Genomic DNA, 16,228 nt, shown 5'->3' on the forward strand with positions numbered 1-16,228 from the left:
TTTCCAAGATTGCATCTCTGTTGTTTAGTGTGATTACACTGTTACAACTTTAAGCAAAGGTCTAAGATCTTTTTGTTTCTATTTTTTATATTACCTGAATACCGTTTACTTATTGAATGGTGCTGTTGAAGGAATCCAGAGCTTCAAGTGTGCCAGGCAAGAGCTGTATCACTGAGCTACTTTCCCAGCCTTGAACCATTCCTAAAAAGAAATAGACTGCCCCATAGCAATACCAAGGGTTTCCCTAAACACAGACAACAGACTCTCAGCTCTTAAGCATCATGAAACTGTAGAGAGAACAGACAAGGCTCAGGTTTTGTCAAGTCTGGCAATGACAGAACTGGTACCAGGGTTCTATTTCTTTTCTTTTTTCTTTTTCTTTTTTAAAGATTTATTTATTTATTATGTACACAGTGTTCAGCCTCCATGCCAGAAGAGGGCACCAGACCTCATTTCAGATGGTTGTGAGCCACCATGTGGTTGCTGGGAATTGAACTCAGAACCTTTGGAAGAGCAGTCAGTGCTCCTAACCTCTGAGCCATCTCTCCAGCCCCCAGAGTTCTATTTCTAGAACTGAAGGAAAACAAACCAAAGAGTCACAGCATGAAAAAGACCTATGCAGACACCAGTACTAATTTAGTGAGGAGAGCCAACCTTTAAGCAAAGATCTCTGTATTTCTAATTTCTTTATTTTTGTTTTTACGAGATAGGGCTTCTCTGTTTAATAGCTCTGGCTGTCCTGGAACTCACTTTGTAAGACCAACCAGCTGGCTTTTAACTCACAGAGATTGATCTCTGCCTCCCGAGTGCTGGAATTAAAGGCATGTGCCACCACCGCCCAGATGTATTTCTATTTCTTTTTTAAAATTTATTTACTTTTATGTGATTGGTGTTTTGCCTGCATGTATCTCTGTGTGTATCAGTTCTTGGAGTTGCAGACAGTTGTTAGCTGCCGTGTGGATGCTAGGAATTGAACCCGGGACCTCTGAAGAGCAGTCAGTGTTCTTAACTGCTGAGCCATCTCTCCAGCCCCTGTATTTCTAATTACATCTGAATTTTATTTATTTATTTTTTTTTTGGAACGATGTTGTAAAGTTTGTGTAGTCTCCAAGAACCGCATTTTCATGGGGCCATAACTAGAAAGGGCAATGAGGAGTGAAATGGCTGGGGAGATGGGTACATTAGAACTTTAATTCTACCACCCCACTAGTTAAACAGAAAGGAAAATACAAGACTTAACGGAACAGAAATACCCAGAAGGATGATGTAGATGATACAGTCAAGTCAACTAAATCCCTGTTTTAGTTTGGAATATCGTCTTTCCTACTAATGGGTTTCAGAGTTAACGCCAAGTTCTGTCACAATCACGATTTATCTCCGGCCCATCAGCGAACATCATTTTTGTGGCTTAGGTTTCCTCAATGAAACAGGAAGGTTGGAGTAAAGCAGCGGCCCCCTGGTATCTAGCCAAAGCCCAGGGCAGTTTAGAGCCCCCAATGCACGCGCCTCTTCAGCATCGCTGTTCCAGTCCTTCGCGCGGACTCCCCAGATGACTCAAAGAGGCCCGAATCCTCCGCCAGCACCGCCTCGCACGCGGGGTTCGCGGGCCGCCCCAACGAAGAGTTTAGCACTACGGCTGGCACACGGCCCGCTAGGAGCGACCCGGCCGCGAACCGTGACGTGGTCCAATCAGCGGCCGGCACCGGCGGTTTTGTTCCAACTGGTACTGAGGCCCCGCGACCGCCTCGGAGGCGGAGCCAGAGAGGGGGCGGGTCTCCCACGTGGACCAATGGAGACGCGCGCCGGCCCGCAGGGGTGGGGCCAGGTGTGCGGCGCAGGGCCGGGCAGCGGAGGCGCCAATGAGCGTGCGCCGCGTCCGGGGCCGGCTGGTGCGCGAGACGCCGCGGTGAGGTTGGTGGCTACTGTAACAGTTTGCAAACGGAGGGGAGTTGTGAAGGGCCTGGGGTTAGGGTCGTGCTGTTGGCCGTGTGGATACCTCTGCGCCGCGTTGATCCTGGAGCGAGGGACACAGGAGCTGAAGGCCAGAGGGAGCGGGGGTGAGGATGGAGCAGCAAACGGGCCGCGGCTCCTAGGGGAAGCAGCGTGCTAGCTTCGGGGGCGGGCCGGTAGCGGGAGTGAGGGCCGCACGGATACCGGTGCCTTCGGCCTTGCAGTTCCGTCGCTGGGCTGGCCTCTCGCTCTCGGGTGGGCCGAATCCATTTCCGGGAGTGGGATCTTCCACCTTCGTCAGGTGAGGTTTAGGTGACCACTCGCGGCCGGTAACCTTATCCCGTACAGCTTCTGCGTGGGCAGCGGGGCCCAGGAGTGGGATGGACAAGGAGGGTGGGCCGGGCAGTACTCAAGGGATGCCGAGGAGGGGACATGTCCTTCCATGCCAGCCATCCTCAACGTCATCACCTTCCAGTTCCTGTGCAGGTTCAGCCTGGCTATCCCCACCTCCAGGGGAGCTCCAGGTGTGAGGTAGTTGAGCAGGTTTCGAGGGTCCCTGGCCCAGTTCCAGGTGTGTGACAGCGCGCACAGTGCCGTGGTACTGTGGTGCACCAGTTACTTGCCTTTGCATGGACGAAAAGAAGGTCAAGACTTCTTCCTATTTGTCTGTCTGATGATGTGGAGCTAAGCAACGGGGCCCTTTTGCCTAGGCCCAAATGTGGGACACTCAGGAGGATGTGTAGAATGACAGAAACTCCTCTGGAGGGGAGGGGAGAACTCCATGCTGCTCTGCCTTTAGCCTCCAGTGCAACAGATAGGAATCTTAGAGCTTGTCTGTTCTGGGATGTGGTTCTGTTTTCCTTCTTCACTCGGCATCCTGTTACAAGTGTTTTTCCTTCTCTGCAAGGTTCACGATGGCAGCCACAGTAAGAAGGCAGAGGCCAAGGAGGTTACCCTGCTGGGCCTTGGTAGCTGTCCTCTTGGCGGACCTATTGGCACTGAGCGGTATGTACCTGGCAAAGGGATCAAAAGAAGTGTAAATGAGTAGTAAGCAGAGGGCGTGAGTGTATAGGGTTCTCGGAGCTAGGCTCTTTTCTTTGCCTTTGCCATCTTTCTGTCTAGATCATAGACTTCTTTATTTGATTTAACCGAGGAAGGTGTGGGAAGCAGAGAGCTAAACAGATAAATTGTACTTTTCTATTTTCCCTTCAGACACATTGGCTGTGATGTCTGTGGACCTGGGCAGTGAATCCATGAAGGTGGCCATTGTCAAGCCTGGAGTGCCCATGGAGATTGTATTGAACAAGTAAGGACAGATCTGTGTCAAGGGTGTGTGTATAATTTATAGTGTTCAAAACAGACTTAGGTGGCTGAGCCCACTGTGAGATCCCAAGGCTCCTAGGTTCATACCATGCTGCAGGAAGCTAGGCTAATGATGTTTTTTTCTTAGGGAATCTCGGAGGAAAACTCCAGTGACTGTGACCTTGAAAGAAAATGAAAGGTTTTTAGGTGACAGTGCAGCAGGCATGGTGAGTAGCAGCCCCATAGCCGGATTGGCTCTTCTGGAGGCTGGTCTCTTGTCTATTTCGATGATGTTAGTGGCAGGCTAAGCTGGGATTGGGCCTAAGAACCTGCTGGGTCTTCTTTCAGGCCATCAAGAACCCAAAGGCTACGCTCCGTTATTTTCAGCACCTCTTAGGAAAGCAGGCAGATAACCCTCATGTAGCGCTTTATCGGGACCGATTCCCAGAACATGAGCTAAACATTGACCCACAGAGGCAGACTGTGCGCTTCCAGATCAGTCCGTGAGTGTCCAGTGGGGGAAGGTGGGCTCAGTAGCCCTCTTGGGCTCCTTACTGGCATGTGTTCATGACTAGTGGTCTTGGTGTTTGACTTCCTTCCCTTGCTCAACTCCTCCTCTCTTCTCTTCAGGCAGCTGCAGTTCTCCCCTGAGGAGGTGCTGGGCATGGTTCTCAACTACTCCCGGTCCTTGGCTGAAGATTTTGCAGGTGAGTATTAAGGTGGGGTCAGTGGCAGCAAGGTCCCCATCTGCACTGACTGTCAAGCAGGGGCACTTTTATCTCTTAGTGAAAGTTGGCCTCTTGCATGAAGATACATTTGGTTGTCACAAACGGGAGATAAGTTACGAGCATCTAGTATGTAGAGGGCAAGGAGGCTAGTAAAGACTCTCTCGTGTACAAGATAGGCCCCAGCCAGAGAGAATTCTATGCCTCAAAGTCAGTTGCACTAAGTCTGGAAACCCTGATCTGAGGTTTGGAGTTGCTGAGATCCTGATCTTTTGTCCTCTGTAGAACAACCCATTAAGGATGCAGTGATCACCGTGCCAGCCTTTTTCAACCAGGCTGAGCGCCGAGCTGTGCTGCAGGCTGCTCGAATGGCTGGCCTCAAAGTGCTGCAACTCATCAATGACAACACTGCCACTGCCCTCAGCTATGGTGTCTTCCGCCGGAAAGATATCAATTCCACTGCACAGGTGAGCCAAGGAGGCCTGACTACTGGATACACAGGATGCTCGGCTGAATATCGAGGGTCCTTGACCTGCTTTGCATCTTGTTTGCATGGCCTTCCCTTGGCAAAGTGTGGCAGTTGCCTCCTTTTAGTCCCCATTGGAGTTGATCAGCTTTGTAGTAAAAGGTGATAGTTCTTTGTTTCCCGGTAGGCAGGGGGACAGACAGCCTGCGTTTGATAAAGTTCCCATGACAGTGCCCTTGGTGTCTCCACAGAATGTCATGTTCTATGACATGGGCTCAGGCAGCACTGTGTGCACCATTGTCACCTACCAAACAGTGAAGACTAAGGAGGCTGGGATGCAACCACAGCTGCAGATCCGGGGTGTGGGGTAAGTTACTAGGACCTCGGGATTTGCTTTCTGCCTGAATCTCAGGTGCTTTTTTCTGCTCCCTGAAGGAACACACTTCCTGAATATAGCATCCGTTGCCGTGGGAGGCTGCTCTCAAAGAGGAAATAAAAGCAGGAGAGAGAAGGGGACACTTTAGGGAGTTTGAAAAGCAGGAAGCTTCCTGAATGTGTTCTAAGGAAACCTGTGAGAGTGCATGCAAGGTTGAGTGTCAGGTGCAACCTGCTTCTCGGCTTTCTGGACATATTGAGGTTATCTGTATCACTGTCATTATCTGTCTTTCTTCTTACTGAGGTTGAACTTAGAGTCTCACATATAGGCATTCTGCTACCAAACTGTTTATTTCTGGAATTTACTGTGTTGTTCAGGTTTGTCATAAACTTCTGACAGTTCTGCCTCTGTCTCTTGACCTGCAGAATTTAAAAAGCAATAATAATAATAATAATAATAAACATAATAGACATTCCTAAAGAAGGCTTGGCGGTGTAATCTTGGCACTGGGAGGTGGAGGCAGGAGGTTCAGAAACTGAAAATCACCTTTAGCTATTTATGGAGTCCTAGGCCAACCTGGAATTTATGAGACCATGTATGAAAAACACAAAGCCTCTCTCTCCTAGAACCTCCTTTTTCAGCTCCTCGCTGCTCAGCTAGGAGTTGTCTTAAGATGCTGGTGTGAGGACAGTAGCACAGTGGTGGGGACTTACCTAGTGCTCATGGGCCCTGGTCTCCATCCACAGCACCACTGAAGAGACGAATAAATGCAATACTGATATGATAGTAATCCATTTCTTCAGTGCTCTCTCAGCCTCTTTGAGCCCTGCCTCCTGCAGCTGTGGCTGAGCTCTTTTACTTTTTTTTGGAGGTGCTCTCACTACATAGCTCTAGCTGTTTGGGATTCTCTATACAAACCAGGCTGGCCCTGAACTCCCAGAGCTCTGCCTGCCTCTGCCTCTGTCTCTCAAGTGCTGGTCCTAAAGACAATGAACCATGATGCCTGGTTCCTATTATTAATCATTATTATTATTATTATTAATTTATTTTGCTCCTTTTATTCTTACACCCCCCCCCCCCATTTCCTGCCTTGGAATCTTTAGCAAAACTATTCTGTATAGAATGTTCTTCACTCTTATTATTACTATTTTTAACTTTTATTTTTGGTTTTTCAAGGCAGGGTTTCTCTGTGTAATAGTTGTTGACTGTCCTTTTGTAGACCAGGAACTCCACTCATAGATATCGCCTGCCTTTGCCTCTAGAGTTCTAGGATTAAAGGCATGTGCTCCCATTGCTGGCCAGTCTTTTCACTCTCTTCTCTACCTCATCAACTCTAGCTCTTCTTGAGGTTTCAGTTCCAGTGTACTGCATCAAGGAAGGTTCCTCTGACTGCTCTGAGTAGTGCAGACTTCCTGTGTGTGTTCCACTAGCTTCATCTGCCTTTCTTCGTTCATTTTGAGACAAGGTTTCACTATTTAGTCCTGGCTATCCTGGGAGTCTGTACATAGAGCAAAATAACCTCAAACTCACAGAAATCTACCTGCATCCGCCTCTGCTTCCCTAATGCTAGGTGCTTTTTTTTTTTCTTTTCTTTTTTTCCTGTTTTTGGTTTTTTGAGATAGGTTTTCTCTGTAGCTTTGGAGCCTGTCCTGGAACTAGCTCTTGTAAACCAGGCTAGTCTCGAACTCACAGAGATCCAGCCACCTCTGCCTCCTGAGTGCTGGGATTAAAGTCGTGTGCCATCACTGCCCTGCTATGGGTGTTTTGTTTTCTTTTTTTTTTTTTTTTTTTTTTTTTTGGTTTTTCGAGACAGGGTTTCTCAGTGTAGCCTTGTTGTCCTGGAACTAGCTCTGTAGACCAGACTGGCTTTGAACTCACAGAGATTCTCCTACCTCTGTCACCCAAGTTCTGGGATTAAAGGTGTATGCCACCACTGCCTGGCTAGGGTGCTTCTTTTTTAAAACGTGTGTATGTTTTCATTTGGGAGGTTATTTGTATTTTGATTATAAACTCCTTGACATCAGGAAACTGTCCCCTCTCCTGCTCCTTTTCCCACCGACATTCAAATAGTTGATACTCAGCACCCTGACTGAATAGGCATATTAGCTGCTATTTGTGCTGTCGAGAGCCTGCAGGCTCAGTGCTATTGTCTCTTGTGCCAGTGGGAGGACCCTCTACGTTCTTACACTTTACCTACTCCCTTTCTTGAACAGGTTTGATCGCACTCTGGGTGGCTTAGAGATGGAGCTTCGGCTGCGAGAACACCTGGCTAGGCTCTTCAATGAGCAACGCAAGAACCAGAAAGCCAAGGATGTTCGGGAAAACCCACGTGCCATGGCCAAACTGCTTCGGGAAGCCAATCGTCTTAAAACCGTCTTGAGTGCCAATGCAGATCACATGGCGCAGGTGCCCACATAGGAGCTTAGCGGAGGGCAGGCCTATGGCTCTTCTCTACAAGGGTGTTGGGCCTTTCTCCTTGAATTGTGTCATCTTTTGCCCAGAGGCAGGATCTGGTCAGAACCTCTCAACAGGCTCTTCTTCCCACAGATTGAGGGCTTGATGGATGACGTGGACTTCAAGGCGAAAGTAACTCGAGTGGAGTTCGAGGAGTTGTGTGCAGACTTGTTTGAAAGAGTGCCTGGGCCTGTGCAGCAGGCCCTCCAGAGTGCCGAGATGAGCTTGGTGAGTGAGGGAGGGCGGCAGAGCTGCCTGCTGAGTGCGTAGGACACCCACAGGGTGTCAGAGGGAAAGACCAGTTCTGAGAAGGGCATTCATTCCTGCATCTCGCCTTCCCCTTCTGCAGGATGAAATTGAGCAAGTGATCCTGGTGGGTGGGGCCACTCGTGTTCCCAAAGTTCAAGAGGTGCTGCTGAAGGCTGTGGGCAAGTGAGTGCTGTGTGGGAGCTAGGCATGGAGTCTAGTTCTGCCTAGCCGTAGGCTGGGATGCTCCAGGAATGAGGGGGGAGAGCCCCTCCCAGGTGGATAATGCTGAAGCTTGTGTCTCCTAGGGAGGAACTAGGAAAGAATATTAATGCAGATGAAGCAGCCGCCATGGGGGCTGTGTACCAGGCAGCAGCACTCAGCAAAGCCTTCAAGGTGAAGCCGTTTGTTGTGCGTGACGCTGTCATCTACCCCATCCTGGTAAGCTTGGCCATGGGGCCTACTCCCGTTGCGTCTCCAAGTGAGATCTCTGTTCACCTCAATCTGCCCCTTTTTTTTAATACCAAGAGAGATATCTCATACTCTCACTCCTACCCACAGAATCTTCCCTGGCTCTCCACTGTACCTTCTCTTTGCCTGTTGTGTAGGTGGAGTTCACAAGGGAGGTGGAGGAGGAACCTGGGGTTCGAAGCCTAAAGCACAATAAACGTGTGCTCTTCTCCCGGATGGGGCCCTACCCTCAGCGCAAAGTCATCACCTTTAACCGCTACAGCCACGATTTCAACTTTCACATCAACTACGGTGACCTGGGCTTCCTGGGGCCTGAGGATCTTCGGTGAGGGGCGGGGGCAGGACGGCATCTCCAGGGAATGTGGGAGGTGTGCCTAAGGATGGGAGGAGAGTGTGGGACTTAGAGGGCCGAAGGTGGGTTAGGGTAAGGTTGTGAACAGCCTGTCTTGGAGAGAGGGTCCATCCTTCTGAGTATCCTGTGTAGGGCCCCTGACATCTCCTGCCAGCAGAGCATGTGTTTGGGGTTGGGGCAGGTGGGTCTCCTCAAACTCTTCTTTTCCTTCCCAACCAGGGTATTTGGCTCTCAGAATCTGACCACAGTGAAGCTAAAAGGTGTGGGAGAGAGCTTCAAGAAATATCCCGACTATGAGTCCAAAGGCATCAAGGCCCACTTTAACCTGGATGAGAGTGGGGTGCTCAGTTTAGACAGGGTGAGAGCAAAAGAGAACCCTTACCAGGGTAGGGATGGTGAACCCTAGCCCTCCCAACCCTCCCAGAGTGGGTTCCATAGGATGGATAAGCACAAAGCATTTTGGGAGCTTTAAACACAGTGAAACAGTGGGGCTCTTTGGTCAGCACGTGTTGGTGGTCACTTTAACTTGATAAGGGGGACATACAGAACTTTTGTTTTGTTTTATTTTGTTTTTCAAGACAGGGTTTCTCCAAATAGTTTTAGAGCCTGGAGCCTGTCCTGGATTTTGCTTTGTAGACCAAACTCACAGAGATACACCTGCCTCTGCCTCCTGAGTGCTAGGATTAAAGGCGTGCACTGCCACTGCCCAGCACAGATTTTCTTTAATCATGTGTTTTGCCTACATGTACGTCTGTGCTAGTACTCGTAACTGTTGAACCATCTGTCCAACCCCCCCCCTTTTTTGTGTTTTGTTTTGTTTTTTTGTTTGAGACAGGGTTTCTTTGTAGTTTTTGAGCCTGTCCTGGAACTAGGTCTTGTAGCTCAGGCTGACCTCAAACTTACAGAGATAAAATTTTTTGAGTATACGTATATATGATTGAGTGTGGGGTGGAAGCAGACCACAGCATACATTGGAGGCCAGAGGAAATGGTTTTCTTCCTTCTACCTTTGATGAGAGTAAGCACCCTTTACCTGCTAAGCCATTTTGCCAGCCCAGAAAAACCCCTAACTGCCTTTTACTAATTTATTTATTTATTTATTTATTTATTTATTTGATTTCTTTTTCAAGATAGGGTTTCTCTGTGTATCCCTAGCTGTCCTGGAACTCTCTGTAGACTAGGCTGGCTCTAACTTAGAGATCTGCTTGCCTCTGCCTCCCAAGTGCTGGGAGTAAAGGCCTATTGCCACCACTACCCAACTGAGAAACCCTTTTTTAAATATAATTTAAAATAAGATATGTATGGGTATTTTCCATGCACATGTCTTCATCATATGTATGCCTTGTGCCCAAGGAGACCAGAATAGGGTGTCAGATCCTCTGGAACTGGAGTGAGAGCCACCATGCCAGTACTGGGAGTAAACCTGGGTTCTCTGGAAAATCAGCCTTGTTAGCTGCTGAGCCAGTTCTTCAGCCCCCCAGATGAGCCCATTTCTAAAGAGTAACTTTTGAGTTAATATCTTCTGGCACACTGGGAGGCTGTGGTCCATTGTATTACCATGTAGAGACATGGACAGCTGTAAGGAGAGCAGTGAGACCTGTCCTGAGAGTGCCGGCACTCACAGGGGTTGTGGCTATCCAGGAGTCCTAGAGGTGAGACGGTAGTCCGCCACAGCTACAGGTCATCCTAGTGTACGCATAAGCAACGTGCTTGCGGAACAGTGTGGGTTAATATGCAGTTCTTTATTTTGAACCTATCTCAAAATAGGTGGAGTCTGTATTTGAGACCTTGGTGGAGGACAACCCAGAGGAAGAATCTACTCTTACCAGTAAGATGCAAATGGGCTCCTGTCTGTGCATGCAAGTGTGCATGAGTATGCAAGTGTGTGTGAGCAAGCAAAAGTAAACATACATGTGTGCTTGGGGGAGGTAATGGCGTTGGTCGGAAATGGGTTCACTGCTTGATTTTTCTCATAAACCTCTGGACTTCCTTCCTCCTAGAACTTGGCAACACCATTTCCAGCCTATTTGGAGGTGGTACCTCATCAGATGCCAAAGAGAATGGTACTGATGCTGTACAGGTAAGGGTAGAGAAGCATGGGGAATAGAGGGGGTTGGGTTGGATTAATGTAGACAGAAGCAGAATCTGGTGGTGTTCCAGTTTTCTGGACTTCAGAGGACCTCACTGGTCCTCATCTTGTCTTTCCTCAGCCTGTGGCAGGTTGATCTACTCCTGCTTCCATAGACTTAAAGCTATTACCAGATCCCAAGACTTATTCTCATTCTTGCCTACCCTCCCTTTGTTAACTTATATTTCTGCAAATTCCAACAATCCCTGACTGTTTACCCACAGGTATCATCTGCTTGTCCCCAAGCAGAGGAGCCGATATGGTCAAGGCTAAATATGGCCATAGGCTGAGTTAGTAGTATATATAACCTCTGGGGTTTCTGTAATTATCTCCTAGGAGGAAGAAGAGAGCCCTACTGAGGGAAGCAAGGAAGAACCTGGAGAGCAGACAGAGCTTAAGGAGGAAGCTGAAGCCCCTGCGGAAGACACCTCTCAGCCTCCACCCCCTGAGCCTAAGGGTGATGCAGCCCCTGAGGGAGAAAAGCCTGGTGACAAAGGAAGTAGCGACAAGTCTGAGGCCCAGGTGAGCTCCTGCAGGGCAGACTGCTTCCAGAGGCTGATGAGTGAATGGGAGCTGCTTGGTTTATGCTCCATGGAGGAGGTGCAGCTAATTTTTGCCTGACATCACTACTCTTTCTACTTAGAAGCCTGAAGAGAAAGGACAGTCAGGGCCTGAGGGTGTCCCTCCAGCTCCTGAGGAAGAAAAAAAGCAGAAACCTGCCCGGAAGCAGAAAATGGTGGAGGAGATAGGTGTGGAGCTAGCTGTCTTGGACCTACCAGACTTGCCAGAGGATGAACTGGCCCGTTCAGTGCAGAAGTAAGTGCTATGAATGTGTGGAAGATGGGCAGGGTGTGGAAGGGTGATCCTGGAAGGGCGGTGCGCCAAGTTCCAAGCCCACCTTATCCCTGTCTGGTTCATCCACAGACTTGAGGACCTGACCCTCCGAGACCTAGAAAAGCAGGAAAGGGAGAAAGCCGCCAACAGCTTGGAAGCTTTTATCTTTGAGACCCAGGTTAGCAGGCAGGGGGCAGCAAGCACTCCCTGCTCCCGGAACTTGCACGTGGGGCATGCGCCTCTGATCCTTGCCCCAAAGCTCACTCCATATATGGATTTGTGTTCTTTACTAGGACAAGCTCTACCAACCTGAGTACCAGGAAGTGTCCACTGAGGAGCAGCGGGAGGAGATCTCTGGGAAACTCAGCGCTGCTTCTACCTGGCTGGAGGATGAGGGATTTGGAGCCACCACTGTGGTGAGGGGCCCTCTAGGGTGTGGTAGGCAGATGGGAGTGCTGGCCTCTCCTCCTCGGACCAGAGTGAGAAGAGCTGGGGTGTCAGGTCATAAAGCAAGATGCAGGCCTGGGTCCAGGGTGCTCCTGCTACTACTTCAACTCTCCTTCTCCTCATGTCCTTCAGATGTTGAAGGAGAAGCTGACTGAGCTGAGAAAGCTGTGCCAAGGATTGTTTTTTCGAGTGGAAGAGCGCAAGAAATGGCCGGAGCGACTCTCAGCTCTGGATAATCTCCTCAACCACTCTAGCATCTTCCTCAAGTGAGTACTCCCTGCCTCTCTTCCTTGTGTGGTCGCTGAGACCATGATTTCTCTCTCTGTCAACTCCCTGTTCCTCTGGCCCAGTGGCTGATCCATCTTCTCTTTGGCTTCTAGGGGTGCCCGACTTATCCCAGAGATGGACCAGATCTTCACTGAGGTGGAGATGACAACCTTAGAGAAAGTCATCAATGACACCTGGGTAATCACTTTGAACGTATGACTGGACACTTTAGCTGGGACACTGAGGATGGCAGGGTGGTTTGCAGTCAGCAGGAGTTGCCTTAACTGGGTGAAAGTGACACCTGCCAAATCTCTGGCTAGTTCTGAGTTTCCCTGGCCTCACCCACAGGCCTGGAAGAATGCAACTCTGGCCGAGCAGGCCAAGCTTCCTGCCACAGAGAAACCTGTGCTGCTTTCAAAAGACATTGAGGCCAAGATGATGGCCCTGGACCGTGAGGTGCAGTATCTGCTCAATAAGGCCAAGTTTACCAAACCACGGCCACGGCCCAAGGACAAGAATGGCACACGGACAGAACCTCCCCTCAATGCCAGTGCTGGTGACCAAGGGGAAAAGGTCATTCCACCTGCAGGTGAGGGGAGAGGGTGCTTGGCTCCAGTATACTGTGGGCAGAGAAAAGCCACCCATCTCTCCTAGGGCTGCTGCTAACTCTTGGTTTCCCTCTAGGTCAGACTGAAGAGGCAAAACCCATTTTAGAACCTGACAAAGAAGAGACTGGTGAGTTGGGAAAAGTGGTTTGGAATGTGACATTCCTTTAGTCTGGAGGCAGGCAAACTGGCAGGCATGGTCTGTTTCTGCTCAGCCCATTACCTGTGGGTGACCTCTAGTTTTTAAAAGTATTGTCTTTTTTCTTTGGAAGAAAAAAGGGCTCAGACATGCTGGGGAGATGCTCAGTAGGTAAATTGTTTAATTATACAACGTGAGGATCAGAGTTCAAATCCTCAGCACCTATGTAAATGCCAGGCAAGCATATTGCCCACTTACCCAGAATATTGAGAAGACAGTTGTCTAGAGTAGGCTGGTTAGCTAATCTAGATGGATTGCTAGCTCTGGTTCAAGTCAGAGACCTTGCTTCAGTATGTAAGGTAGGAAGTAATGAGGGAGAAACACTGCATCAGCCTTAGGCCTCCATATGCATGGGCAAAACATTTTTTTTTTAAAGTAAAGATTTGCTGGCCGTGGCATGGTCCCCAGCACAGGAGAGGCAGAGGCAGGCAGATGTCTGAGTTTGAGGCCAGCCTGGCCTACATAGTGAATTTCAGGGTAGCCAAAGCTGCTGAGAGATGGTTTAGCTGTCAAGAACACTTGTTGTTGGGGGCTGGAGAGATGGCTCAGTGGTTAAGAGCATTGCCTGCTCTTCCAAAGGTCCTGAGTTCAATTCCCGGCAACCACATGGTGGCTCACAACCATCTGTAATGAGATCTAGTGCCCTCTTCTGGCCTGCAGACATACACACAGACAGAATATTGTATACATAATAAATAAATAAATATTTAAAAAAAAAAAAGAACACTTGTTGCTCTTGCAGAGGACCCAGCTTCATTCCCAGCACCCACATGATGGTTCATAATCATCTGTAACTCTGGTTCTAGGGGCTCCATTGCTCTCCTGTCTTTTGCAGACATCAAGCATAGGTGTGGTGCACAGACATACATATTTGCAGGCAAAATACTCACACATAAAGTGAATATGTCTGATTTTTAAAATTAAAAAATGTAGGGGATAGGGGCTGGAGAGATGGCTCAGTGCAGAGGATCCAGTTTGTATTTCCAGCACCTACGTGAGGGCTCACAGCTGTCTGTAGCTCCAGTTCTAGAGGACCCAGACCCTCTTCTAGCCTCCGAGGCACATATGTAATACACAGGCATACATGTAGGCAAAACACCCATAAATAGTAAATAAATTTTTTTTATAAAGTAGGCAGAGGCCCTAAATGTGTCTCACCAGTGTTATAATATTTACCACTGGGTTTGCATCCTCTGTATTAGCATCTCCCTTCTTCAGTGACTGATATTTTTCTTCTAAACTACAGCTGCGGAGCCAGCAGACTCTGAGCCTCTGGAATTAGGAGGTCCTGGAGCAGGTAAGAATGAAGCACAGGGTATTGGGCAGCTTGTTAGGGCTGGAGGGAAAAAGAACTGGCTGTTGAGCCTTATGCCCCCATCCTCTATCCCCTCTCTTTCCCCACCACCCAACAGAATCCGAACAGAAAGAGCAGACAGCAGGACAGAAGCGACCTTTGAAGAATGACGAACTATAACCCCTCCTCCTGTCTCCCCACTTGCCTCCAGCCCCTTCTCCTACCACCTCTATTTATTAAACATCAGGGTTGGGGCCGGGTTTGCTCCTGCTGTTAGGGGCTCCAGTTCCTTCTCTCATCTGGGACAGGAGGTGGCTGCTCAGCAGTCCTTCTGGAATAGCTCCATGGCTGAAACCGGATCTAGCTCTGTCCCCAGCTCCACCCTCTGGTCTCCTACTCTCTGGCCCTGTGTTTGGGAAAAATCACTATTATGTCTTAATTATTTGCCTGTGGGTAAGTGAGCTAGATAATGGCTGCCCGTGGTTGTTGGAGACCTGGTAGTGGGGAGGATGTTTTGGGACACTAAAGAATGCCCAGTCTTCTCTGAGCATCCTTTCATCCTCTCCTGCTCCACAAAATCAGTGTCCTGTCTGGGCCAGTGTCTGCAGAGCCTCAGTCACCACCTCTGGTTTCCGAGTGCCTCTTTTCTTTCCTGTGTCTTCTCTCTCCCTTGCCCTTCCCAGTACAGATTGGGCTATAGTCTTCTAGCCCAAAGCCTTTAGTCATCAGGACTGTGTAACTATAGTCTCTGGTTCCTGCGACCCCTGGTGGTCAGAGCAAGCAGGGAGCAAGTGAGGGAATCCCCTGCCCAGTGGAAGGAGAGAATGTAAAAGCCCTGTCACCCCTACTCTGAGTGGTGGGCCCAGGAAGTATGTAGCGTGGTTGGCAAGGATGCAAGTATCCTGCAGGCACTTGTGGCCCTTATCCCATCCTTATCCCCAGTTCCCGTGACACCTACCCCTTCTCTCATGTTCTTCCCTCTTCCTCCTGGGCTGACCAAAAAACGTGCTATCTACTGTGAGCCCCTTTCCCGAGACTGAGGGACAGAGCGACCATGGTGTGAATGTAAGAATGCCACCTCACTCTCAGGCAGACTTTGTGGGTAAAGAAGAGGGGTCAGGGTTCAGTTTCCCAGTACTTTGCTAGGCGGGAACGCCCCTTACCCTTTATGCCCCTGTCTAGAGTGCCTGTCCTCCAGTATTGCACCTGTAGCAGGAGCTAGGACCTCTCCACCCTGGGGCAAAGCAAACCTGGTATGTCAGTCATTTTGTCTTTTCTCCCCTGCCCTAACAACTCCCCCTCTTTTTTTTTTTTTTTTTTTTTTTTTTTTTTTGCCACATTGGCAGAGGGACCTAAAGGTCCTACACAGTCCCCTTCCTGTATGTTTGAGTTCTTTCATTAGCAGTTCAGGCTGGTTGGACAGGTTTGAATCGAATTGTACTTTGTTCCATTGTTAATTGAGAAACTGTTTCAATAAAATATTCTTTTCTATAGATTGTATGTATTGCTTGCTTCCCCCCCCCCCCCTTTTCCTTTTTTTTTTAATTTTTTTTTTTAATTTTCAGGACAGGATTTCTTGTGTAACTCTGGCCATCTACAGATCTTGCCCTGTAGACCAGGCTGGCCTCGAACATAGAGCTCCAGCTGCTTCTGACTCCCAAATACTGTTTAGTACTGTTCCACCACCACCACCACCACCCCTGCCAGACAAGGTTTCTCCAAAGCTTTGGAGCCTGTCCTGGAACTAGTTCTTGTAGACCAGGCCAGCCTCAAACTCAGAGATCCACCTGCCTCTGCCTCCCGAGTGCTGGGAGTGCGCCACCACAGCCAGGCCCAAGCGCTGGTTTTAAAGGTGCACGCAACCACTGCCTGGCAACATGCTTACATTTCTGACACACTCGTGACTTGTGTGTATGTGTTGAGTGTAATTATAGTGCTATGGTTGTTTAGGAGAATATTCCTGTTCTTACAGTAGTACAGTCCCAAATTGAAATTGAAGTTTAATGATGCCAGTAACTAGCTTTTATGCCTTGGAAATGGGCATGTTTATGTATATTTATGCAGAGGAATTAAGTAAACTTCACAGTGTTAACATTTGTTGAGAAGTCATGAT

At 48.9% G+C, this 16,228-nt stretch overlaps 1 protein-coding gene across 3 annotated transcripts; it reads left to right on the forward strand.

The window, feature by feature from the left end:
• Positions 1–1,789: 1,789 nt before the first annotated feature.
• On the forward strand, positions 1,790–15,608 carry Hyou1 (hypoxia up-regulated 1). Of its 3 annotated transcripts, none has more exons than XM_048417425.3 (26): positions 1,790–1,911; positions 2,858–2,955; positions 3,163–3,256; positions 3,401–3,479; positions 3,601–3,755; positions 3,883–3,959; positions 4,263–4,444; positions 4,695–4,810; positions 7,033–7,225; positions 7,367–7,501; positions 7,623–7,705; positions 7,828–7,960; positions 8,128–8,315; positions 8,562–8,700; positions 10,109–10,169; positions 10,342–10,421; positions 10,806–10,991; positions 11,113–11,285; positions 11,394–11,481; positions 11,597–11,719; positions 11,883–12,016; positions 12,131–12,215; positions 12,366–12,606; positions 12,702–12,752; positions 14,068–14,118; positions 14,234–15,608. In XM_048417425.3, exons 1-26 carry the CDS (start codon positions 1,790–1,792, stop codon positions 14,293–14,295), a joined length of 3,129 nt encoding a protein of 1,042 aa, XP_048273382.2. In that variant the 3' UTR covers positions 14,296–15,608. The 3 variants fall into 3 exon arrangements, with proteins under 3 accessions (XP_048273382.2, XP_048273381.1, XP_048273380.1); XM_048417424.3 differs by lacking the exon at positions 1,790–1,911 and adding an exon at positions 1,918–2,057; XM_048417423.3 differs by lacking the exon at positions 1,790–1,911 and adding an exon at positions 2,078–2,251.
• Positions 15,609–16,228: the final 620 nt, after the last annotated feature.

This window comes from Myodes glareolus, chromosome 4, assembly GCF_982192425.1.
Source record: "Myodes glareolus chromosome 4, mMyoGla1.1, whole genome shotgun sequence".
Classification (NCBI taxonomy): domain Eukaryota; kingdom Metazoa; phylum Chordata; class Mammalia; order Rodentia; family Cricetidae; genus Myodes; species Myodes glareolus.

Bases quoted from the DNA above. Each gene is read 5' to 3' on its own strand.
- Hyou1 (XM_048417425.3), top strand. From the start codon at position 1,790: ATGGAGACGCGCGCCGGCCCGCAGGGGTGGGGCCAGGTGTGCGGCGCA. The intron at 4,445-4,694 runs GTGAGCCAAGGA...GTGTCTCCACAG, and splicing joins ATATCAATTCCACTGCACAG to AATGTCATGTTCTATGACAT. The intron at 12,753-14,067 runs GTGAGTTGGGAA...TCTAAACTACAG, and splicing joins ACCTGACAAAGAAGAGACTG to CTGCGGAGCCAGCAGACTCT.